The 25,983-nt window shown below is 40.7% G+C and overlaps 1 protein-coding gene across 2 annotated transcripts in view; it reads right to left on the bottom strand.

Moving 5' to 3' along the window:
* The window catches only part of anos1b (anosmin 1b), a 58,552-nt gene that overhangs the window by 3,425 nt on the left and 29,144 nt on the right, over positions 1 to 25,983 (bottom strand). Inside the window, exons 3-11 of one of the 2 annotated variants that reach the window (XM_086047447.1) lie at positions 22,867 to 22,929; positions 21,577 to 21,784; positions 20,464 to 20,648; positions 14,362 to 14,491; positions 10,025 to 10,118; positions 8,950 to 9,187; positions 5,715 to 5,853; positions 3,509 to 3,763; positions 681 to 775 (exon numbers count right to left, since the gene is read on the bottom strand). In XM_086047447.1, coding sequence (XP_085903573.1) covers positions 681 to 775; positions 3,509 to 3,763; positions 5,715 to 5,853; positions 8,950 to 9,187; positions 10,025 to 10,118; positions 14,362 to 14,491; positions 20,464 to 20,648; positions 21,577 to 21,784; positions 22,867 to 22,929 — 1,407 coding nt within the window. The remainder of the gene's footprint in view (positions 1 to 680; positions 776 to 3,508; positions 3,764 to 5,714; positions 5,854 to 8,949; positions 9,188 to 10,024; positions 10,119 to 14,361; positions 14,492 to 20,463; positions 20,649 to 21,576; positions 21,785 to 22,866; positions 22,930 to 25,983) is intronic. The other variant, XM_086047448.1, reaches the window with a different exon arrangement.

Below are 25,983 nucleotides of genomic sequence, written 5' to 3' on the forward strand. Positions count from 1 at the left end.
AAGAATATGTTCCCAGCAGGACCACTGGTTGAAACACAGCATTCTGATTAATTGTGCATTTGTGGAATATAAATTCAAGCAGCAAAATGCACTCGTTTTTAGACATCTCAGGGAGCGCCCATTTTGTCTTCTGTCGATTGAAAATGACATCACAACTGCCGACCAATCACGGCTGACCTGTTCTCTGAATCTGAGCTGTGATTGGTCGTTGTGAGCAGTTGTGATGTCATTTTCAGTCGACAGAAGACAAAATGGCCGCCCCCAGGGATGGCTAAAAACGAGTGGATTAATACTTATTCCACAAACCCAAATGTTTATCAGAATGCCTTGTTTCAACCAGTGGGCTTGCAAGAACTTTTTTTTTTTTAAATGTTTGCGTTGACTTCCATTTTAAGGTTGCTATTTTTTATCTTTGCTTTTTTTTCAGTTGTTTGGTATCTGTGCAGATGACACATTTCAATAGAAGATAAAAAATCTTAGACACGGGATGATGACAAAAGTGAGGCCGGACAAAGTGATGATAGTCAAGAGACATGGTTACACAAACACAGAAGATGGGGGCATTCCAATGGGAAAAATGAGTTAAGGTGTTGAAACCCAACCTTCCACAGATTCCCATTCACATATGTAACACCAAAACATCTACACTGACACATCATTAATCAGTCCCGAGAATGTACCTGCACACTTGCTGTGCCCTCAGTGCCTGTAACATTAGCAGTGCAGGTATGTGGGCACCACCGCAAAATGTATGGACCAGGGTGACGGTTTCTTGCTGAAATATAACAAAACAAAACAGACATTGAGCGCTCGTATTGTAAGTGAGTAGTCACAAAACCAACATGTCAAAATCCTGTTTTTGTACATTCATTTTTCTGATGGTCAAAAGTGATATGTTATTCATTTTATACCTCCTCCTACTGTCCAGCTGCCAAAATCTACAGGAGAGACGAGCGTGGCGACACTCCCATGGGTTTTATTTCTCAAGCTACATTTTGTTCTATGCTGATTACTGTAGATTGTATCAGAAGAGGAAGCCAGGAGGAACAACTCAGGGCAAAAATTCCTGCTACGCTACCATGTTTTTAATACAATAAAGAGCCATGTTTCATTCACAGTCAATGTGCTTTTACAAACATGAAGGAATTACTCATAGAGTAATCAGGCATCAGTAAAGCACAATATTTTTGTCATAAAAAAAGGATTTTAACCTTTTCACCTTCAATATGCCACACAACCTGCAACCTACTGTAGATCAAACTGAACTTGTTCACAATAACATAACAAATATAAGAGCTGGTTTTGTGGAGTTGGATTGTGGAGTTTTTTTTTTTGAGACATGAATTCCATAGAGATCCATTAGAAAATGATGTCACACTTTAAATGCAAAATTAAAATGCATAGTAAACCAGAAAGCCATACTAATAGTCACCAGTGACGTGCGCGGCTCATCTAACAGGCTACTTTGAAGGAGTGCCCCTTTATTTGCATTCTGTATCTAATAAATACAATAAATGTAATTCAACCAGAGTACTGTACTCTGGACTGAATGGATATTTGGAGCTATTCCATTAGTAGAAAAGCAAGTGAGCCGGCTGTTATTTAAACATTGCCTAGCGTCACTTCCATGGATTTTACAACCAGCACATCCATCCATCCATTATCCATCCATTTCCTATACCGCTTGTCCTCACAAGGGTCGCGGGCGTGCTGGAGCCTATCCCAGCTGTCATCGGGCAGTACCGGTTGCCAGCCAATCGCAGGGCACATAGAGACAAACAAACATCCGCATTCACAATCACAACTAGGGGCAATATAGAGTGTCCAATCAACCTACCATGCATGTTTTTGGAATGTGGGAGGAACAACCAGCACATATTAAATAAAAATAAATGATTCAAAATCTAACGGACCGTTGCAACATTAATAGCAATACAGTAACTGCAGTTGTTGACACCAAGCTGCCAGCACCAGTCAGCAGCAGCTCTGTAACTAGCGGAGCACGGAGGCAGTTAATTGAATCAAAATGTGCAATATGATGTTTCACCTTCAAGAGGTGTTGGTTCTTAGTAAAGCCTCCCGACTGGGGAAGAGTAAAGATGCTTAAAGAGGAAGTCAACCCAAACATATTTTTTTCAAGAATATGTTCCCGGCTGGCCCACTAGTTGAAACACGGCATTCTGATTAACTTTGCGTTTGTGGAATATAAGTTAAGCAGCAAAATGCACTAGTTTTTAGCCATCTCTGGGGGAGGCCATTTTGTCTTCTGTCAACTGAACATCATGACATCACAACTTCTCACAACGACCAATCACGACTGACCTGTTTTCTGAATCTGAGCCGTGATTGGTCGTGAGCAATTGTGACGCTCATTTTCAGTCGACAAAAGACAAAATGGCTGCCCCCAGAGTTGGCTAAAAACAAGTGGATTAACACTTACTCCACAAACGCAATATTTATCAGAATGCCCTGTTTCAACTAGTGGGCGTGAATAGAACATATTCTTGAAAAAAAAATGTTTGCGTTGACTTCCTCTCTAAGACTCTGGGAGCAGTTTGACAGGTAACACCCTCATTTCAAGGTCGCTCCACCCAGAATGCGTACATTTCATGAAAGTGCAAAAGTGACACGCTTAAGTCAATGCGAGAATCTGCACATCCAAAAAAAAGTGTGTAGCGCTTTAAGAGGGAAGTCAGCTCAGATTCAGAGAAAAGGTGAGTTGTGATTGGTCATTACCTAAGCTCTGAGTAACTGTGATGTCATTTTCAGTCGACAGCAAGTGGCAAAATAGCCGCCCACTGAGATGGCTAAAAAGGGTGGATTTTGCTGCTTAATTCATATTCCACAAATGCAATATTAATCAGAATGCCGTGTTTAGACAAGTGGAGGCGCATAGAACATATAAATGACATTACAGCGTTGACTTACCCTTTAAAGAGGAAAAAATATGTTTGGGTTGACTTTTGTTTGGGAAGTCAACCCAAACATATTTTTTTCAAGAATATGTTCTTTGCAAGCCCACTAGTTGAAACAAGGCATTCTGATAAATATTGCATTTGTGCAATAAGAGTTAATAATCCACCTGTTTTTAGCTATTTCTGAGGGCGGCCATTTTGTCAGTCTGAGCAACTGTAATGTCATTTTCAGTCGACAGCAAGTGACAAAATAGCCCCCCACAGAGACGGCTAAAAACGGGTCAATTTTGCTGCTTAACTCTTATTCCACAAATGCAATATTTATCAGAATGCCTTGTTTCAACTAATGGGCTTGTATAGAACATTGACGATTTTTATACAAGTTAAACAATCAGGTTCCAATTAAGATTCAGTAAATAATACTAATCTATAGACGTATGACTACAAACGCCTGTTGATGATTCTATTTTGTGTCTGTTTGTTGAATTAATCACTTCTATTTGCACCACTGGAGGAAAATGATTATTATGACGTTAAAATGGGTGTATATGTGTGTATATACTGTGTAGTTGTGTGTTTCTAGATCAACCCACCATGGTAAGACCACTTCCAGAACACCTTGACCTGCAGCTGACCGCTACGGTAATGGGGGGCAGCAACCTCCAGGCGAAGGTCACTTGGGATCACAGGGTCAAGAGGGGATTCAGGGTGAGGAAGAGAAGACGACAGGGGGAGGTCAGGAGAGGATGGAGAAGTGGATGAGAGGGAATGATATAAGGGCAGGGAGGGCGACGAAGAGGAAGATGCTGAGGGGAGCTCATTGGTGAAGTCTTCTCCTTTGGCAGAATCTACGGAATTGAGAGGGGATGGGGAAAAAGGATGTTTTTAAAATGTACAACTGACTCACTTAACTTGTAATAAAGTTGAAAAACATTCAAAAACTTTCTTCATTCAAATAATGTAGCGATGTTGCTTTTGAATGCGCTACGTCAGCCACGTTTCATTCTCAAGCAAGTATTGTTTTGATAAAACAACAATACAGTACATTTTGTGATACCATTCATGCGGTTTATGAACATATGCGTCACCTTTGCAAAGTAGTGGTAAAAGTGCAAACTAGACTTCATTATTGTTCATTCAGTGACACTAATTGGCTTCATCTGACCTTCCAGCCTCATCCACAAATGTCATATATGGTTACTTTTATGAAATATAAATGCTGACATGTTCCATATTAAATTGTTGCTCCATGGCTGGATAATTGAGCTGCAGCTGGCATTTAATCCTACGCTGCGTTGACCGACGGGTCACCTATAAATGCCTCTGTTGCCTCGACGACTATTAACTTGCCACCTTCCACGCTCTGCATGTGCGAGTGAGCTTAGAAACATGGAGGGAACCAGAGCATGCTGACAAATTCGGCTGCAATATCATCAACTCAATTATGTATGACTAAGTGTAAGGTGCTGTGAACTTCATAGAGGGTGACAATTAATGGCATGAAACACGGTATTAAAATTTAAAAATATTTAATACATATAAGAGCTCTCAGTCAGGTCGGGCTTCTTCCAAAAAATGGCATACAACATTATTATACTGTATTCTTACAACCCAGTGTGTTAGAACTATTCATACTTGTTGTAACTTGTTTTACTCTGTCAGAATTTTGACAGCAACACATCTTAAATTATTGCGCTCACTTTTTCCTCTCTGTTGTTTTTTTTTCATTTCTTTGTTTTTCTGTCTTTCTTTTTGCTTCTTTTATCCATATTTGTTCTTGTGGCAAATCAGATCATTTCTCTGATGACTCATGTGTAGGCATCTAGTGTTTGACTGTAGAAAGTGTCAGTTTTGCTAAAACCACATCTGGCAAGTGTGAGAGTGTGAAAGCGAAAGGTACTTTTTGATGCACAATCACGGTAGTTTGCCCGAGGCCCCCCAAAACTGAAATGGTACAGTCCAGTCTGCCCATTGGCTTCTTGCATCTTAAAGAAGTCAACCCAAACATATATTTTTTTCAAGAATATGTTCTATGCAGGCCCACTAGGGGTTTGTGGAATAAGATTTAATCAACCCGTTTTTAGCCATCTCCGAGGAGGCGGCCATTTTGTCACTTCTGTCTACTGAAAATGACATCACAGTTGCTCAGGGCTCAGGTAACGACCAATCACAGCTCACCTGTTTTCTGAAGCTGAGCCATGACCGGACATTATCAGAGCCCTGAGCAACTTCTGTGTCATTTTCAGTCGCCAGAAGTGACAAAATGGCCGCCATTGAGATGGCTAAAAACATGTGGCTTTTGCTTAACTCAAATTCCACAAACGCAGTATCAATCAGAATGCCTTGTTTCAACTAGTGAGCCTGCATAGAAAATATTCTTGAAAAATAAATGTTTGGGTTGACTTCCACTTTAATTAAAAGAATGAAGAGTGCTGTCGTACCAGTTTAGCACAAGTCCCACAATTTTATGAAATTTTGTGGAGAAATGTTGCATGGGCCAAGGAAGAACCCTGCATTATATTTTTGGCGAGCCTTGGGATACAAAATGAATACCTGAATTTATGTTCTCAGCACAATTCCTACGCCCAAAACATCTTTTGTTGTACTTTACCAACCCGGAAGCAGCATGCTAACACACAAAAATAAGGCACCCCACGTTTCCCCCACGTATTTGGAAAGACAGTAGTTTTGACTAAGCTCTTCTATGGGATTTTATTGTACCATCCTATAATACATCTCAGGCATTAACATCAAAGTGAGTCAAGTCAAGCCATTAATAAAACATATCATACAATTTACCTTGACAAGGGACAGTAGTAAAGACAATGTGGGCTCTTGTGCTCTTCAGTCTCTTCTGACCCCAGTAGGCTACTGACTGAACAGACAGGAAGTAGGAAGTATCGGGGCGAAGACCCTGTAGCCAGAGCTCACACTGCACCTATAACACAGCATAAACATGGAAAGATGATAAAAAACGGAATTTAGTCTGTTTTTTCAGGTCCCTGACTGGTGTCCTATGGAAATTGTGCCAAAGGTCTGTGGCTTCAAAAACCACCACAGTCATTGTGAATGTTATATTCATCATCCACACCGCCTTCATATTCTTCAATATTCTCCTCCTCTTCACACAGTGAAAGATGTGTGTGCCCTCCCATTTGACTGACAGGCACGACCTGTTCTGCATTAGACCGATTTCTGACTGACAGCTCATTACTGACTCTTAGTCAATCAAATCTGTCTGCCTATGTGGACCTGAACCAGCCACAACAAAGATGTTTAGACGATAACACTTTCATGTGTGCGTGGGTGGGGGTGCGTGTGTGTGTGTGTGTGTGTAAGGCAAAATGTCAGAGACCTGAGTTAAAAGCAGTTCCTTGGTGACTAGCAGAGAAAACAAGGTTGAAGTATTTCTAGTGCAACCAAGATAGATAAAACATATGGCCTGTACAACTGTGTGTGTGTGGGGGTGCGTGTGCGCGCTTATATATGTGACATTCAAAAAGAAAAGCCTGGAATTTTATTTTAGTGTGTAATGTCAGAGGATATTATATTAAAGAAACCAATGTACATTCATAACTACTTATTCCACAGATCTTTTCATGTTTGAGGAAGCTTCCTTCAATTTTCTTTTATACGTCAGGTTTAATGATGCATATCCACAACTTGCATAAAATCCCACCAGACATAAGAATTAGCTTCATCATCTTTAGTGATGGGCACTAAATGACCATCATATTACACAATGTGTGTCTCCGCTGTTCTTGCTGCTACCTGTTGTGATGCTCCTGTCTCTTTGTACATGTGTCTAGTAAGTAGCTGCAGCTGCAAGTAAAAAACACTTGTTAAGAGGCCTCCTTTAAATTCCAGACCTGCCAGCCAAGCAGAACAGAAGACCTGACTAAAGATAAATGGCTCCAACGGGCTCGGTCTGGGATCGCCATCACTACTTAAGATACCTAACTCCATATGAGCAAACTTGCATTAAAAGGCTTGAAACCTTCGTGTTTATGTTCTTAATTTTTATATTTCTCTTGAAAAGAATGTCCATATATATTGAGTCTAAAGCTCCATATATATTGAGTCTAAAGCTCCGGTACATTATGCTTGGAGGTTAATTATCAAAATATAAGCAACAAAACCTCCTGACAGGTATAAAATTGTGATTCATTCAAATTTTCCATTTTTTTTTCACAAGAATCACACAAAGAACTCAAGTTTGAATGCCTGTTGCATGTTACATGAGACTTCTGCATATTTCACAAGACCTTGCCATACCTCGAAAGTACAAAGTGCATCTGAAAAAGTAACTAATAAATTGTTTTGTTTTGTTTTTTCCTTTGGCTTTTTCTGGGGGGGTAATGATACCAAGCACAACAAATAATCTCCCTCCTCATGTTCGCTAATCATCAATATTGTGTTCCTTATCAGATACTGTATAAGGACATGTTTATTTCCAACTATAATGTGAGAGCTGTCATACCCTTCTGAAGAGGAAGTTAAACAGAATATGGTCCATGATGCTGGTTGACTTCCAAATTTTATTAATTTCATTTCAATTGTTTTTAATCTGAAATAAGTGAATTAATTTGTTCCATACTCAAAAGTCATGATTATAAAAGTTTTATTGTAAGTACAGCCAATGTAAGAATACCATTTTAACATTCTAAACTTTCAGAATATTTATATGTTGAACATAACATAGTACTACAACTAAGTAAAATTACTCCCTCGTCAAAGATGTTTGACAGACGCAATGGAGAAGTGAAAGACCAGGCAAAATACACTTAATTGTGGAGTTAATTGGTCTCGCTGATGCTCACTGTGCAAAATTCTCACAAGATTTGCTAACATCTTGCGTGACATCACACATGACGATGGTTTGAAATCTCTTTCAAGCCATATTTTCAGACAAAATTGTTTTTTTTACAATTTATTACTTCCAAATGTATAAAACCTTTGGGGCCTTCAACTTGGAGGTCATACTGTACTGTGATTCTGTTTGCGTGCACCTGCTGACAGAACTTCAAACTCTTGAATTAAAATCACCTACAATTGTTATAAAAAGTACCAATGTACCTTATTATAACTAGTGAACATACTGCACCAGAAGTTAAGAAAACTGACATATATGTTGAGAAAATTGTAGCAAAAAAACAAGCGCTTTTCTTACTTCATGACTTACAGATAGACGTGTTGCTAATAATTGCCAGAGTTTTGGCTCCTGCATTCACTCAATTACTTGTACTGTATGTCATCCATACATTCCAAACAAGCTCATTGTGACTAACAATGTCACTATGTGACTGACACAATGCAACATTCCCTTGTGCTAATCTGAGTTCAATACAATTCAGAAAAAAGCAGACTGCGGAAAAGTCAAATCACTCTGGATCCAGCTAATTTACGTGGCTGAGTTGTCATGATATGTCGGTGCTATAGCACCAGACCAATATGTTATCTTAGCACTTTGGACACAGTTTAGGCCTATATTTGTTTGTCTGACTGAAAACAATTGTATTTTGAACATACAATATACTGTACACAGAACTTCAATTTAAAAAAAAAGTCTGAAAATTTGTAGAAAGTCTTGAAGACTATACATTACATTTTACATACATTACAATTTGGAATAGTTCAGTGGGTGCCGTCATTCGCTTCTTCATATATGAAATTATTTCTATCCACAGTATGTATCTGTCACTAACTGTACTGCATGTAGTTTATCCGTGTGCTGTAATAGCCTACACCTTAAACACACGAGCAGAAAAATGTTCAGGTTATACCACAAAATAGATATTATGACATTGAGACAGACATTGTACGTAAAAAATCTCTAAGAAAGGCGTACAATTCGTTGACTGTACAAGTCATACACTGACACTGTCCTAGAGCCATGGTCATTTTCAAGCATTATTCGTGAGCAAACAAACTCAGATGTAACGTAATCACATTACTACAGCTACTTCCTCTGCCCCTCCTGTCTATCACTGCATTGTCCTATTAGTGTGAATAAAGGTAGGAAACATTTCCTTACCCCCTGAGTCACCCTGCTGTTGCTCCTTTTTTTACTCTCCTGGTGCGCATGTGGCTGTGTAAACTGTGTGCGCATGTTGTTCTGTAATTCATGTGTGTTTGCATGTGCTGTGTGTGTATGTTTTCGTGTCCTATGTCCAGACATCCACGTGACTCTGTAGTTGTGAACTGGCAAGTCTCCATCCCGAGGGGGGTCCCAGTGTATTAAGACAGCCACAGTGATCCCACCTCCCCCTGACCTATAAAGAGAGGGCAAGATGTCAAAACACGGCATAGATAAAAGTCAACCAACTCCCAGTACACAACAAGAAAGTTCAGTACTTGATTGAAAAAAGATTAAATCTCTTTTTTGATCCTGGGGATGGGAAGATTTTCAGAAGGAGTCAAACTAACATCCCTCCAGCAAGCAGTTTCCAAAACTGGTCTTGAATCCAGCACCCTCCCTAGGCCAAGTGCTTAAAGAAAAGGCTACGAGCAACCTCACTGGTTTAGGAAAGTGAAATGTTTTTCAACATTGCAATGAACAGGTCATGAAGGGAAATGAATTTGATGCCCAGTTTTGAAGAATGTGAATGATTATTATAACTTAGTTATTTCTCCCTTTCTAAGGGGTTGTGTTTTGTGTCTCGGTTGCTTTTTTCTGTTGTGGTTCTGAATAGGGTCCTTGTCTCTGCATTTCCGTTCTATGGTGTTTGTTTTATGGTATGTAAGCGGTATGAAGCATGGAGTTTGTCTGTCTGGTTATGGCCTGTTTTTGTTGATCAAAAATACAGTTGGAAAAAATTGATGTTGCAGTGAAATTGCTCTTGGTTTGTCTTCTGATTTCATTGTGGCTTTTGTAACCTGTTCTTGACCTCTCTGTCACTGTATGGGCAGTGGCAGCTTAAAATGTTTACATGTTTATTTTGAAAGGGAAACTAGAGTATACAGTGAGTCTGTTAATAAACTGTTACTGAAGATTAGATTGATGGATTTATTAAATGAATATAACTACTGATCAAATGCACAGAAAATATAATTATCAACAGCACCAGCTAGGAAAAAAAACAATTTATGTGATTAAGGTTGTTCAGTACCTTTCTGTGAAGTGAGATCCTACTTGTGAAGTCATCCCACCCAGAGTTTGGTTGCGCACTCGAATATTTATTGGAGGTTCTGGAGGTGACGGGTCTGCAGCAAGAGAAAGAGAGAGAGAGAAGGGCATTGTCTTTCAAGCAAAATACCCACATTTCGTTTGGGCCTTTACCCACACACACAGCCGACTACATCACCCGAAAGTGGAGATATTACAGTTTACAGTAATGTCTTGCTCGAACTCCAGTGAGTCTAATTTCTGTTTCAGCATGTCAAGCACGGCGTACTCTGGTGTGCGCTCCATACCGCCCTGATTTTGATGCAAATTAAGGACACAGCAAGCATTGGCCGAGAAAACACTTCGGTCGATCCCACAATGTCACACAAAGGCGCAAACACCCATTTTTATAGGCACAAAGTCAAGCGAAATACCAAAAGAAAGAAAACCCCATTAATGCGCACAGTTAGACTGCGCTTTGCGCTCGACTTGCGCCCGGAATGAAAATAGGGCCCAGTATGTTGAACATTAACTATCAATATGCATCAATCTGTAGTATTACCATAAAATGAAAGCTTCAACATCTAGACTCCAGCCCATGCCTTGACCCTGAACAGGATAAGCAGAGGGGAAAAGGCCAATTTCCTCTTGGTCTCATTGGAGTCGACACAGCCAATCCGATTAATAGCATCAAAGGTGAGCGAGACTGGAGAAGCATAACAATAACTCTTTCAGTAGCTACCACAATGTAGACCAAAGACATCCACTGCAAGTCTACATTTGCCTCTAAGAACAAATCGGGAGGTCGTCTCTCTTTCAACAAAGAGCCTGTGTCTCGTTAGTCCCTCGTAGCCCGTGCTATTTGATTACAACTACAAAAAGTATCTGATTAGAACCACATCCCCCATGGCAGGCCTCCCACTGGCCAAAGACTTTGCCTGGTTGGCCTTTATGCACAGGCCAAAGTCTAATATTAGAATTGTTGGACTGTTTCTGTGTGCATACCTACAAAATGTTTAACTGTTTCTCGAAGGCCTTTGTTTATTTTGTTCCCATTCAGCCAGATGGATTTTGGTCCAGTATTTTACAAGAAGATGAGTTCTGCAATCCACATTCTCTTGTGATTACCAAAGGCAAGCGGCACTGTCGACCGGTGAGGTCACGCTAGAAGACCCAAATCACAGGAGGAACCAGTTTGACATCTGCTAGCTTCCTGATTTGTAACCCATGACCCCGAGCCTCTGACTAATCAGTCCAATAAACTAGAAACACACAACTCTGACTGCTATCAGATGGTATTTTTGGAATGTCACTGTGTGTGTCTTTAACCTTTAACCCAAAACCCTAATTTAACACACACACACACACACACACACACCCCACACACACATGCATGCACAAAATTAGTTTGAAGCCAACAGATCAACAGGAGATATCATCTTCAAGCCAAGGGAGACCGCTGAAGCACTATCCTTGCTCTGAGCAAATGTTAAAGAGGTTTGAAATATATATTGGTCATGCACAAATATAAACAAAATGGTAGATTTTCACACTTCAGTTTTTCAAGAATGAAACAAGTGATTAGACCACATTAAGAACATTTAAGGGCAGTCCTCTTGTTTTCCCCTAGTTTAAAAACAGACAGATTCTTACCGCTGTCTCTAGTCATTATGCTAAAGAGCCTCTCATGTATGAAGGACAGATGTGAGAGTGGTATCAATATTGTTATTTGAGTCTCTGCAAAAAAGCAAATAAAACCTTTTTCCGAACATGTTGACTATTCCTTGAATACGGTGAAAGGCCAAAAGTTAAGGAGAAGAAGAATTTCATGCAGGAATTCCAATTTTGTTTATACTCTGGTTGGCAATTAAACTGCAGACAAAGTTTCAACAGAAAAAAAGATTTAAAGAGGTCCTGTTACCCTGAAGTCAAATGCAGACAATTTTCCATTAATTATAGCACAACAGCAATAAGACCATATAAAAACAGAGTCTGATGAATATTAGCATAATGTATACAGTATGTTTGTGTTGTGTCTTTCATGGGCTTGCAGATTATTTAAACCTACTTTAATTTTATTCAAGTAGTCAAAGAGAAAAAAGTTCCTCAGTTCCCAGAGATGAGCATTCCGTCCCAGGGATAGAATGGTCCACAAAATGAGCAGCTGGACGGACAGAGGTCGTGAAGTCTTTTAGAAAGGACGGACTAAGCAAGGATTGAAGTGGGTTTTCATCCGTCCCTCTATTCGTCCCGAACTGGGTCAAGTACCGGCTGATGTGTTGTGTTGGGTTCTTTTAAAAAGAAAAAACACTGTTCTCTTCCGTGATACTGCAGAGCAGCCATGACTAAGCCTGCACAACACTGTAGAGTGCTCTTTTTCATGTGCATTCTCTCCATGCAGTATTGTTCTCACAGGCTTAACTAACTGTTAACAATGGGGACAAACCTTATCCCTAATGTCCTTGTCTGGGACATCTCAAGATGATAAAAATCTAACCAAACCTGACGGTTCATGTAAAAATCTATCCAAACCCGATGGGTCATGCCAGCTCTGCCTACATGGAAAGCTATGACCCAGAAGTGGAAGACGTTCATTCTCCCCCTAAAATAACATTACGTTATTTTGAAATACTTATTTTTATTGCAAAATGCAATAAAAACTGGAAACATCTTGCGTTAAAATGCAAACGTTTTGCAATAAAAGGCTATAGTCTTGCGTTATTACGCAATCTTAAATATTCTCGTGATGTCTCCAGGGTTGCTCCAGACCGCATCATCATCATAATATCCAGAGTTGGGCAGTCCATCCCTGGGCCGGGCCGGGCCGGTCGGACCCTCCGTCCCGGCCGGATGCCCATTTTTGGGGCGGAGGGATGGGGGGTGACAAATTTTTAAAAAATGGCTGGACTAAGCATGGCCGGAAGTTGATTTTAGTTTGGCCCACTAATCGGCCCTCATGCGTGTGATGTGCTCGCGAGGCGGCCAAAAATCATCTCAGCCTACTCAGTGAAAGGCTTCTTTTTAGGCTTCTTTCTACTCCCGCGTCTGCGCGAGTGACAACTGCTATTATAGGGATTGTGGTATTGCCCCACCGCCCCCTCTTGTAATGATATGCCTCAGTTGCAGGTGGGAGGCGCGGGTTACGTGATGTGACGATAAGGAAATACAAACACGCTTGAGTGCACGTTGCTGTCTCACATGTTGCGATGACTTACAGTTTCCCACACGGAGATAGCCACGCAGCTCGTTGCTGCTGTTGTAAAGTCCCATCACTCAAAGTAAACAAGCTACTCACCCACGTTCCCCCTTAATCGCCACCTTCCAGATCGTTTTCGCAATCAAATTAAATACGTCGTCTAGTCATCTCGGTCCCTTTATGGTTGTAGCAGGCACGATATCGCTGTCTATACGCTGTCTTTTTGAAGCGACGCCCCCCGACTTGTTTGAAAACAATTTGTGTCCATGAGTATATTCAGATGCTAGCACATCAAGGTGGCGTTCATGCACTTTTTCTGGCGTTCCCTACTTCCGGAAATATGCCATAGCAAACCTGCAGTGTATAGTGGTTTGCTGGTATGCTTTTATTTTGAAGGCCGGGAAGGAGGGGAAGTGTGCAAAATAAATAAGTAACTTGACTGCGACTTCTGGCCGCCAGTTGGACCCAAATAATTATACAATACGACAAATCCAACCCCGGGGCTCGCAATGCAAGTAAGCACGCAGTTGGGTAAGTACTACTGGCGCATGGGGCGGGGGCCGATGATGTTTATGAATATGGCCGGAGGGTCGCGGCCGGAAGGGTACCCAGGTCAAGGGTGGAGGGTCGCGGCCGGACCGGCAAAAAAGGTTCAAGTGCCCAGCTCTGATCATATCACAACGGTCTTGAGTTGACAGTTAAATGCTACCTTGGTTAAACAGTTGTAAACAGTTCAATCCACTCACGATACTGCCAGCTGGTAAGTGGGTGTGCATAGGAAATTAGCCAGTTAATGAGCTTTAAATAATGTTTATGAGTGCACAGACTTTTTTAATTTTTTTTAGGGGGGGGCGAGGGCTGACCGAGAGAATGTAAGGACGAAAACGAGGAAAGACGGGGTCGGAGAATGATTATTTTGATGAACAAGGACGGAGGACAGACCAGCAAAAAGGGTAAAGTGCCTCTGTTAGTTCTGTCTGTCAGAGAGTTACAATATCCCTCATGCACTGGCATAAATGAAGGAGGGCTAGCTGTGTTGCTCAGTGTCTCAAGAAACATCATTGAGATTCACTATCAGTTGAGTAAAGTACAGCTCAATGCTCTCTGTGTGAAATACTTGAGTGTTTCCAGTGTGCTCGTCTGACCTTTACTGGAGATGTGGTGCTTGCTTGGTGTGGTGAAGCCCCTGCTGCCTTGACTGTTTACTGCTGCCACTCTGAACTGATACCAACGCTGAGGTTTCAGATCTGACAGTAGCGCATCCTCAGAAAGGGTCTAAAAATGCAAACACATACAAAGTATGAACAATAACATGCACGGTTCCACGTCTGTGTTATAACGGCTCCCTATGACGAGCTGGGATTTAGGAATGTTCCTCTCCTGTAGCAATGAGTAGCAAGGTAAAACAACATGTTTCCACAAAGCACACATACATCAATCAATCAATCACATTTTATTTATATAGCACTTTTCATACATAAAAATGCAACTCAAAGTGCTTTAAAACATTCAAAGCAAAACATAGAATTATCTTCAATCAAAAGAAAAGATAAATTATTTAAAAGTTGTTGAAAGCCAAACTAAAAAGGTGTGTCTTGAGCTTCCTCTTAAAAATATCAACAGTCTCTGCAGACCTGACATCCTCTGGCAGGCTATTCCAAAGGTGAGGACCAAAATGGCTGAATGCAGCCTCGCCATGCATTTTGGTCCTCACCCTTGGAATAAATAAAAGGCCGGCGCCAGAGGACCTCAGGATCCGCGAGGGCTGGTATGATAAAAGCAAATCAGATAAATAAGATGGCCCAAGACCATTAACACATTTATAAACTAATAAAAGTACTTTAAAATCGATCCTGAAACACACAGGGAGCCAATGCAGCAATTTCAAAACTGGCGTAATGTGCTCCCGCCCTCTGGTTCTCGTCAGCACCCGAGCGGCTGAATTCTGCAGTAGTTGCAGTGGTGAAATGCTCTTTTTCGGGAGGCCAGAGAGCAGGGCATTACAGTAATCTAAACGACAGGAAATAAAGGCATGCATCAGCACTTCCGTGTTAGCCTGAGAGAGAAACGGGCGGACTCTGGCGATATTCTTAAGGTGATAAAAACCAATCTTGGTTACATTTTTAATATGAGGAATAAAACTGAGCTCAGAGTCAAAAATGACGCCAAGGTTCTTCACACAGTGTGAGGGATTAAAAATGTGTAGTTTTGGTAAAAGCTTCTCTCTCTGACCTTCGGGACCGATAACTAAGACCTCAGTCTTGTCCTCATTGAGCTGTAGGAAATTATCTGCCATCCATGACTTGATATCTAAAATGCAATTTAAAAGGGTATCAATGGGTCCTGTGTCATCAGGAGACACGGCAATATACAGCTGCGTGTCATCAGCATAGCTGTGAAAGCTGATGCCGTGTCCCCTGATGACATCCCCGAGGGGAAGCATATAAAGATTAAAAAGTAAGGGGCCTAAAATCGAACCTTGAGGAACCCCACATTTAATTTCATGAGTTTTAGAGGAACAAGTATCCATACTTACAAAGAAATATCGGTCTGTGAGATAGGAATAAAACCAGTCAAAAACAGTACCAGAGATGCCCACTAGATTTTTAAGTCTATTTAATAAAATTTGGTGATCTACTGTATCAAAAGCAGCGCTTAGATCCAGTAGCACCAAGACTGTGAGTTTTCTCACGTCTGCAGTGCACCTAATATCATTTAAGATCCTTAAAAGAGCAGTCTCCGTACTGTGGTTCATCCTAAAACCAGATTGATATTTCTCCAAAATATTATTTGTATTTAAAAAATGATTCAACTGGATGAAAACCAGTTTTTCTAAAATCTTACTTAAAAACGGTAAGTTGGATACGGGTCTGTAGTTATTAAAAACGCTCGGGTCAGAACCGCTCTTCTTCAGAAGGGGCTTCACCACCGCCGTTTTAAAGGCAGCTGGGAAGACGCCTGTCTGAAGAGAGCAATTGACTATATTTAAAATTTGTTCTTCAAAAAATCCATAAAATGTCTTAAAAAGAAATGTGGGAATTGGATCCAAAAGGCAGGTTGTTGGGTTTACCTGGGAGAAAACTCGAACAAGTGTCCTTGCATCAACCAGGGCAAAACTTTCCAGTGTTTCCTCATGTAAATATGATTGTCCGGGTTTATTAAAACTTGTGTTTTGACGGGCTAAAAGACTGGATCTTATGTCATCGATTTTACTTCTGAAGTGGTCTGCAAAGTCCTCACAGAGAGCATCTGTTGGTCTCTGTGGGGACTTATTAAAATCAGAACTAGTTAAAAGTTCAAAGGTGGAGAAGAGAACCCTGGGGTTGTTTTTATTGACTGTAATGAGGTTTGAGAAATAGGAAGATCTTGCCAGTTTTACTGTTTTATTGTAAGATTTCAGTTGTTCGCATAAAATTTCATAGTGTACTGTAAGTTTACTTTTTCTCCACCTCCTCTCTGCACTCCTGCATTTTCTCTTTGATATTTTGATAGCATTGTTTCTCCACGGGGGTACAGTCTTTGTTTTTGTTGTTTTAATTAAAAGTGGAGCTACTGAATCTAATGATGATTTAAGATGTAGGTTAAAATTGTCAACAATAAGATCACAGGGTGCAGGTAAAATGTCAGCAGGAGTGTTTTTTAAGATCTCGATAAAATTTGCTGCCACCTCAGAAGATAGGTAGCGTTTCTTCACTGTTCTGACCGGGACTGCTAGATGGTTAAAACTGGCGATGTTAAAATAGACACAGTAGTGGTCTGACACTGCCAAGTCAACAACAGAGGACACACCAGCAGACAAGCCATAGGTTATAACCAAATCCAGGGTGTGTCCTCTGTTGTGAGTTGGCTGCAAGACGTGCTGTTTAAAACATGTATAAATGTACATTATACATTGAAATCAGTGCAATTCATAGTTTAACAGCTTTTGATATTATCCACACAATAATAAATCAGACTCAGTTCAGTGAGAATATACGCTTAATGTTAGTCATCTGCTCAGAACCATTCATAGTCCTAGGTTGTCAACACTTGATTCATCAAACCAAAATGATGTCATCACTTAAATTGCCTTTTAGCGCTTTATCTATACCATATGGTGCCCAAAGTGCTTTAACAAAGCCTCACGTTCACTCACTCATGGAACTAATGCGAGGCTGGTACCATGTAGGTCTCTGCTAGGTCCACTGGGAGCAAATTAGGGGTCAGTGTTTTGCTCAAGGACATTTCGACATGGTCACAAGGGCAGAGGATCGAACCCACAACCTTCGCGTTGGTAGACTATCAATTGACCACTGAGCCATGCCACCTTGTCTCAAATACAAATAAAATGGGGAGAGGTGTGGCATAAATAAGAAGTATAGTATGTACTTAATGACAGTTGTGGCAACAAATGGAAATACTCATAATAAAGAGCTATACAGTTCTATAAAAATCTTTTCTCAGTGGTTGTGTAAGGCGACCTAGTTTTAACAGAACATGCAAGAGAACACAGAAACAAAAAAAGTTGAAAATCATCAAAGAGTGTGATATGCGATTTTCACATCACAGTGATGAATATTTAGATGGCAATATTAATGATGATGTGTTGGTCAAAAAGGACTGACATAAACCATTCATACCTCCATATTTTTAAACATCTTGTGCTCGTTAGGATTGCAGGTGAGCTAAAGCCTATCCCAGCTGACTTTGGCGAGAGGTTGGCTACAACTGCCGATCATAGACCAGAGGTGAAAACTATGGCCTGGGGGCCATTTACGGCCAATTATCCATTTTGACCGACCCAGATCATACAATAAAAATAAGTTTTGATGCAGCCAGGAACACTACTTTAAAAAAGGTTGGGAGTAGACATTGTGAAAACAGTGGGTGTCAAAAAAGTGGACTGGGTGACACACACAACCCCTATGGATGTGACGCCAATGACATTACATCTGATACTACTACAAATAGACTGTTTTGAATAGATCTTTTCTAGATATAAAAATACACAAATAAACTATTTATAAGTAAAAGAGTAATAACATTTCTCCCTAGAGTCATGAATAAAGTTAATTCCGTTTCAGAACCAAAGACTATTTCATTCACTTTCTGCTCTGTGTCAAGTTCCAATTTTGGAACATTTCACATTAATGATCCTCAAGTAATTAAAAAATGAATAAAAAGGTGAAAAAAATGATCAGGTTACTACAGATTGCTGCTGTTTGGATTCTGAATAAGGAGCTGTGATTCAGCTGTTACTCAGTGTAGGAGCGTATCTATTTTAGCTGGATACAAGGCTGTGGGCCACCACCAATTCCTGAAAAATCCAAAACTATTTGCCTTTTCACCTCTAACTGGAATCTGTGACAAATCTTTTTTTTTTTTTCTCAAAATAACTAACAGTGTACAAAAATTATATACTTGCTTTATTGGATTGGTTTTGGTGTGTTTAATGCCAAAGAACAAAAATAATAAATTCAAATAACGTCCAAATGGTCCGTGCATTGTTCCATTTTCTATCCATGCGGCACTCAGAGGAAAACGTTTGGACACCCCTGTCATAGGCAAACGACCATTTACAATCACACTTTATACAATTTATAGCCTTGAAACAAATTAACCAAAATAGTATGTTTTGGAACAGTGCTGTTTTCGCCAACAATGACGAAAATATTTCGTTAACGCCCCCTTTTTTTCATGACGATAACGAGACGATGACGAGCTAAACGTGGCTCTTTGACGACGAAAACATGACATGACGTACATTAATTTTCGGTGACGAGACAGGACGGAATTGTTAGCGTGTGGTAGGGGTGGGCGGATCGATCCGAATATCAATATTATTGATACTAAGCAAGTACTTGGATCGGATCGATACTATTGTCCTGGGATTCGCTCAAAGTGCCGCTTCTCCCCCCCTCTCTCTCTCGCCTAGCGCCTCCCTGCTACTCTCTGAGTCTCTGCCAGAGTGAGTGACTCAATCACACTTTTAGCCCCTCCCTGGCAGAAAGGGCGACGGGAGGGTGAGAGAGCGAACCTAAAGCAATATAGAGCCAAACAAGAAGCGGAGCACGGTGTGGACTTTTTTTTACAACAACAGAACAGAAGGACAGTGCCAAGTGTGAATTGTGTAATAAAGTGCTCCGCTACTGTGGTAACACCACAAATTTACACAAACATAAAAAACGCTCACCCTAAAGAGAGCAATGAGCTGCAAGCAAAGAAGTTGAGGGAGGAGGAGGAGGGGGGGAGATCCCTAAGCCAAAACACCCCCGCGGACACAAAGACAACGTACTCTGGCAGAGGTTTTTCAGCCAAACAAAATCAACAATAGTTGAGTATTTTATTTTTTATAGTGTTAAAGGTTTTTACATTGTATTGTTTACTCTATTTGCAATTTCTGACTTTATTTTCAAAATATTGTGCAATGGAAGGTATTATAGTTGTCAAGTTGACATTGTTATATTTGTATTTTCGTTACATTGCTGCTTTTTATTGTTTGACTCTCTTGACTTTTGTTCTGAAACAGTTGTAGTAGACGTATTTTTTTCTACTGTTAAAGGTTTTTACATTGTATTGTTTACACTATTTGAACTACTGACTTTATTTTCAAAACATTTTGCAATGAGATGTGTATACATGTCTGCGAGGCAGACATGCTAATCACGCCATTACCATGCTGGCCTTGGTAATAAAGTGCTATATATGAAAGTAAAGTGAGATGAAGACAGGAAATAGTAATAAAAAAACACACATTTTTGTCCAATTTATGGGTGAAAATGTTACAGATTCACATTGTGTACAATAGCTGGCTTAGTGACACAAAAGCACACACACTCAGACACGAGCCGTCATCTATTTAAGTCCATAATGAATGTTCAGTCATTCAGAGTCAGTCGGTGGAACGACTGTGGCTTCCAGCGGTTCCTTTTTAAGCCCTGCTTATTTACCTAACCTCACACAGGCACACACACGTGCGGATACACAGTACACACATACACACACACACACACACATACACACACCCACACGCCCCTTCACACCAACAGTTTACATTGGCAAAGTGTCAGACAGGCTGAAGAAAAGGTTTAGACAGCAATAGAATGATGAGGTGGAAATTGTCCATCATCTCCACAGTGAATTATGAGGTAAAGATATGTTGCACAACCTTTTCAGGTTGTTAAACTGTTAAAAGGGAAAACCTTTGCCAATATCAAATCCTCAAAGGCTGGCCTGGGATGAGAAAAAAGAGCCTGGTGGTTATTTACCATGGCAACAGTGATCCAAGGGGATGCATTATCTTCACTGGGGTGAATGCCCGTATTCCAGCGTGACTGGAGCACGTAAACGACCGGCTCTATGCTGACATTGAACTTCGACACCCACATCACTTTTACCCGACCCAGTGAATCTTCCACAAAGCTCATATCTCTGCGGGATTTCAGAGGAACGCCTGCAGGAGAAAGAGAACATTTTTGCTTTGAAATTATTGCCACAACTCCGGTCAAACATGTGATAACTGCTTTGTAATTCACATAGTAACATTTGGAATGGTCCCATTTCATCAGGTAGTGCTAAGTGGGTGTGTAGTATTCATTAGCAAAGTATCATTGCCATCTTGCACAATGGCTTGAACATTTGTTGCCATAACAGCATTTTTTTTTTACATCACATTACATTACACCCTGAAAATAATTGGATATAAAAACAATGCATCTGCCAGATAAGACATATTTATAACATATCGTCGCTGTCCTGTGAAAAACAATTCTGTCCAATTTTGGAAAACGTTTCAATTTTCACAATGTGATGTCTGCAACGTGGAAACACCATTCACGTAAAAATAAGAAAATTGAAAAAAATTGACTTACTGCAAGTGTTTTTCACAGGACAGCGACGACATGCAACTCTGACAGTGATAAAAACATTTCAATATATTAAATGGGGTTTTCTATCAAATGTAAATTGCTGCCAATTGAGCACTATCCATCCATTATCCATACCGCTTATCCTCACAAGGGTCGCGGGCGTGCTGGAGCCTATCCCAGCTGTCTTCGGGGGACACCCTGAATTGGTTGCCAGCCAATCGCAGGGCACACAGAGACAAACAAACATCCGCACCGCAATGTAGATCAAATCTGAATTAAACTTGATTTGATACAACTTCTGATCTTAAGTACTCATATGAAATCACAAAACTGAATATTTAATAATCACTGTTACTGTGTATTATTATTATCATACTAACAGTTGTAATGTTTTTTGTTTTGTTTTGTTTTTTAGTTTACCCATTGGAAATGCACAAATATTAAAACATAAATGACTTTTAATTAACAAACCGGGCTGGGCAGAATCAAGAACATCAATTAGGTGGGGGTCACCTTTGTAAAGATTGGCTGGTGTTTGACAAGTGTGACCACATCCATTGAAGCAACACTTCCTGGGGGAAGGACAATGTCGGTCTAGCGAGCAGCTTTCCACACAGGCGGCTGCAAAACCGGTTGCACGTTGAGGTGGAGGGCAGTCACCCTGTCTGGATGACTTCAGAGATGTCAGAAACTCACTGCTGGTTACACACTCTGTCTGCTTCTGTTGAGAGCATGAGAGACAGAAGGCTTTACTAAAAATAAATACTCACAACAAACCAACTCTTGGACAGGTACATATAAAACAATGGCAAAACTACTACGGGAGGTTCCGTGTGTTGATATGTTCTGACACAAGCACACACACACGCATGTACACACCTGCACAGGGCCGACTCGCCCATTAGGCCGTATAGGCAGAGGCTAAGGGTGCTAGGGACTCCAGGGGGCACCAAAACGGGTATACGGCATGGACATACTGTATATTGGATGCATTCAGAAATAAGTGCGTTAGGAAATACGCTCGGAGTATAACACTGGGTCATTCCGACCGTTCGGAAACTCACATTTTTATCCTGCTATTAATAGTCTAATGCCATTTCTCTTTTCACTTTATATGTCAGGTTTTTAATCCTAGTTGGATGTTGTGTTACTGTGTTAGCATGTTGATTGCTTTAAACTTTGCATGACTTGTTATTAATTAATATGATCATTGTTATTATTGTTATTAGCATTAGTAATATTGTCATGTCATGTCATCTTCCAAACCGCTTATCCTATATAGGGTCGCGGGGAGTTGCTGGAGCCTATCCCAGCCGTCAATGGGCGAAGGCAGACTACACCCCGAACTGGTCGCCAGCCAGTCGCAGGGCACACATAGACACTGTCACTGAGCGGGAATCGATCCCACGCTGCCCGCACACAACTCAGGCGTGTGTACCACTACACTATCAGCGGACATTAGTAATATTGCCTACTCTAAACTTTAGCAGTATTACCACATCATTTTAAATTGCAGTAAATTGCTAATTTTGCTAATTGCAACATTAAACTGATATTCAAGTAACCAATCTAATATGCACATGAAAATAATAATTAAAACAATTATTATATTTATATATATATACATATATATATATATATATATATATATATATATATATATATATATATATATATATATATATATATATATATATATAATTTTGCCTAGTGCGCCACGATGGCTCGGGCCATCACTGCACATGCACACCCCTGCACACCCCCCCCCCACACACACCCCAAATGAAGCACTCTTTATTTTACCTCACAGGACTTCAGAGAAAGCATCGTCTTGGATTCCCAAAGCTCTTTGCATGGTTGGAGGCACTTGATGTGAACAAAAAAAAGAGAAAAGAACAAAAAAAAGACTTTTTTATTTTTATATCACAAATTATCAAAGGCACGGCATTTCCATGAACTTAGGAAGTAGTATTGTGTGAGGAAGGGAATTAAAAACTGCAAATGCTGCAAATGTTCAGAGTTGAGAAGGCGACGATAATAAAATAAAATGTTGATTCTTGTCCCTCTACGAACAAGAAGCAAGAGAAGATAAAGGAGATCATATTTTTCAAGGGCTCAAACAACACACAAAAGGTTGACAGAACTGCTGAATGGTGGCTCTTTGCAAATCACAACCAGACAGCACATAAAAACTGAGGTTTCGGCCCCAACCTCCCCCACCCCCTCTCTGTTTCTGTCTGTCCGTCCGTCTACATCAGCTACCCAGTGTTTCTGGCTTTAATTATTTCTTCCATCTCCCTGATTTAGGGAGAACAAACAGAACAAAAAGACACAAATAGTCAACCAAATGGTCACTTCTTGATATAAATGACTTTTCCAACAATTTCAGCTGTTTTAAAGAAGTCAACCCAAAGGTATTTTTTTTACAGAATATGTTCTATGCAGGCTCACTGATTGAGGCAAGGCATTCGGATAAATATTGTGTTTGTGGAATATGAGAAAACCACCCGTTTTTAGCCAGCTGTGATTGATTGTTATCTGAGCCCTGAGCATCTGTGATATCATTTTCAGTTGACAGAAGTAGCAAAACGGCTCCCCCAGAGGTGGCTAAAAACGGGTGGATTAACTCATATTCCACAAACACAATATCAATCAGAATGCCATGTTTCAACTAGTGGGCCTGCATACAACATATTCTTAAAAAAATATGTTTGGGTTGACTTTCACTTTAAATAAGGTTTTAGTGATTGATTTGATATGACTGCTAAAAGTCAGGTCCGAATCTATCAGCACTCCAGGATTTCAGACTTGGTATTTGTTTTTTAAAGACAGTGACTTCAAGTGCCCTATTTTCGTGCCCAGCGCATGTCTAGTGCAAATGCCACAAAATCAGTCATAGCTCACACTTTCTCAATATCAGAGCTGGGCACTTGACCCTTTTTTGCCGGTCCGCCCGCGACCCTCCACCCTTGACCTGGGTACCCTTTCGGCCGCGACCCACAGCCCTTATTCATAAAAATTATCACCACCCGCCCCGTTCCGCCCCCCGGCCAAAAAAGAAAAAAGGAAAAAGTGTCCAAGATTTACGCCACCGCGGGAGGGATGCTAACGGCAGAGGCTTTTTAAGGATCATTAGCTGGCTAATTTACTATTCAAACCCGCTGTGAACACGCTTCAAAATGCGGCATAGTACTTTACTACTTACCCAACTGCATGTGCTTACTTCCATTGTGTGAATTATTTGGGTCCAACAGCCGGCCAGAAGTCGCAGTCAACAAATTACTTATTTATTTTGCACACCTCCTTCACGGCCTTCAAAATAAAAGCATAACAGCACACCACTAAACACAGCAGGTTTGCAACGGCATATTTCCGGAAGTAGGGAAGACGCCAGAAGAAGTGCATGAACTCTATCATGATGTGGCAGCATCACCCTTGAGTCAGTGCTGCCCGCAGCTTGAATATACTGTATTCGTGGACACAAGTTGTTTTGAAGCAGTTGGGTTCCGAGTCGGTCGGCGTCGCTTCAAAAAGACAGCGACAACAATCGATATCGTGCCTGCTACAACCATAAAGGGACCGAGATGACTAGACGATGCATTTAATTTCATTGCCAAACTAGCTTGTTTTGCAGCAGCAACGAGCTGCGTGCTGCATGCTCTCCTCCTCTCCGTGTGGGAAACTGTATGTCATCGCAACATGTGACATCATGGACCGATCAGAGCAGCAACAATTCCTGATGTGTGCGTGGCGTTGCAGACCTGTCGCCAACAGCACAATGCATCGGTCACGTGAATCAATGCGGCAGTTGTCACTAAAAAGAAACCTTTCACAGAGTAGGCTGGGATAAAATTTGGCCGCCTCGCGACCACGTCAAACGCATGAGGGCTGATTAGTGGGCCGGACTAAAATCCACTTCCGGCCATGCTTAATCCAGCCATTTTTAAAAGTTTGTCAGCTCCCATCCCCCCACCCCAAAAATGGGCATTCGGCCAGGCTGGAGGGTCCGACCGGTCCGGCCCAGGGACCTCTTGCTCTTGAGCAAGGCACATCTAACTCAATCAATTCCCCGTGTGAAGCCCACACACTACACAAATACCCAATTAACTGTAACCAAATCCAAAAGTGTGTCTTCAAAGATGTCTGATGGGTCTCTTCATGTGACCAAGTGCTTCCAACCTATTGTTTAGCATACTTCACTTGCTATGTGTGTAGCAAATACATACAAATACATGCATACAAACCCACTGCCACTTTGATCAGAGTACAGCCATGTTTTGATTTCTCATTCAGCCCTGTTACTTCCTCTGTGCCGTCTTTGTTCTTTTTGTTTCCTGTCTTCACCCCATCTCTCCATTTTTCCCTTCTTTTCCTCTCTTTCATCATTTTACACGCATAATCTCTCTTGTTTCTATTATAGTCTCAAATGCTTAACCCCCTTCTCTCTCCTTTGAGACTAAAACCACAAAACCCACAAAGGATTTTGATTGGGCCCTAATAAATTCAGGAGTTGGATTTGGATTAAATGGCTTACAATATTAAAACAATTGTTTTTTCATTCAGGCTTTAGAGTCTCCTTATCTGGATCATAACTAATCTGGAATTTGGTAAATGAAATGTTGGATAAGTAGATTTACCGGTATTCTAATTAAAAAAAAGAAAACTAAACGCACACAAAAAAAAAACAGCACACATCTGTATCTAAAATTCAAAGGCTTACTTTCCTAAACTTGCCGTACCTAAGACCGACTCATAATCTTGTGGAAGAAGTGAAAAACTTAATGTCCACACTGGTAATGTTAACCCTGGACCAAACATTGCTCTGCAAAATGCATATGATGATGTCACATCTCAATTAGACAGTGTTTGTAGTGTATTGTGTGAAACTCAAAACTTCCAAAACTATTTTGCTGTCTGCTG

This window comes from Filicampus tigris, chromosome 12, assembly GCF_054856515.1.
Source record: "Filicampus tigris isolate MCC_2025a chromosome 12, RoL_Ftig_1.0, whole genome shotgun sequence".
Lineage (NCBI taxonomy): Eukaryota > Metazoa > Chordata > Actinopteri > Syngnathiformes > Syngnathidae > Filicampus > Filicampus tigris.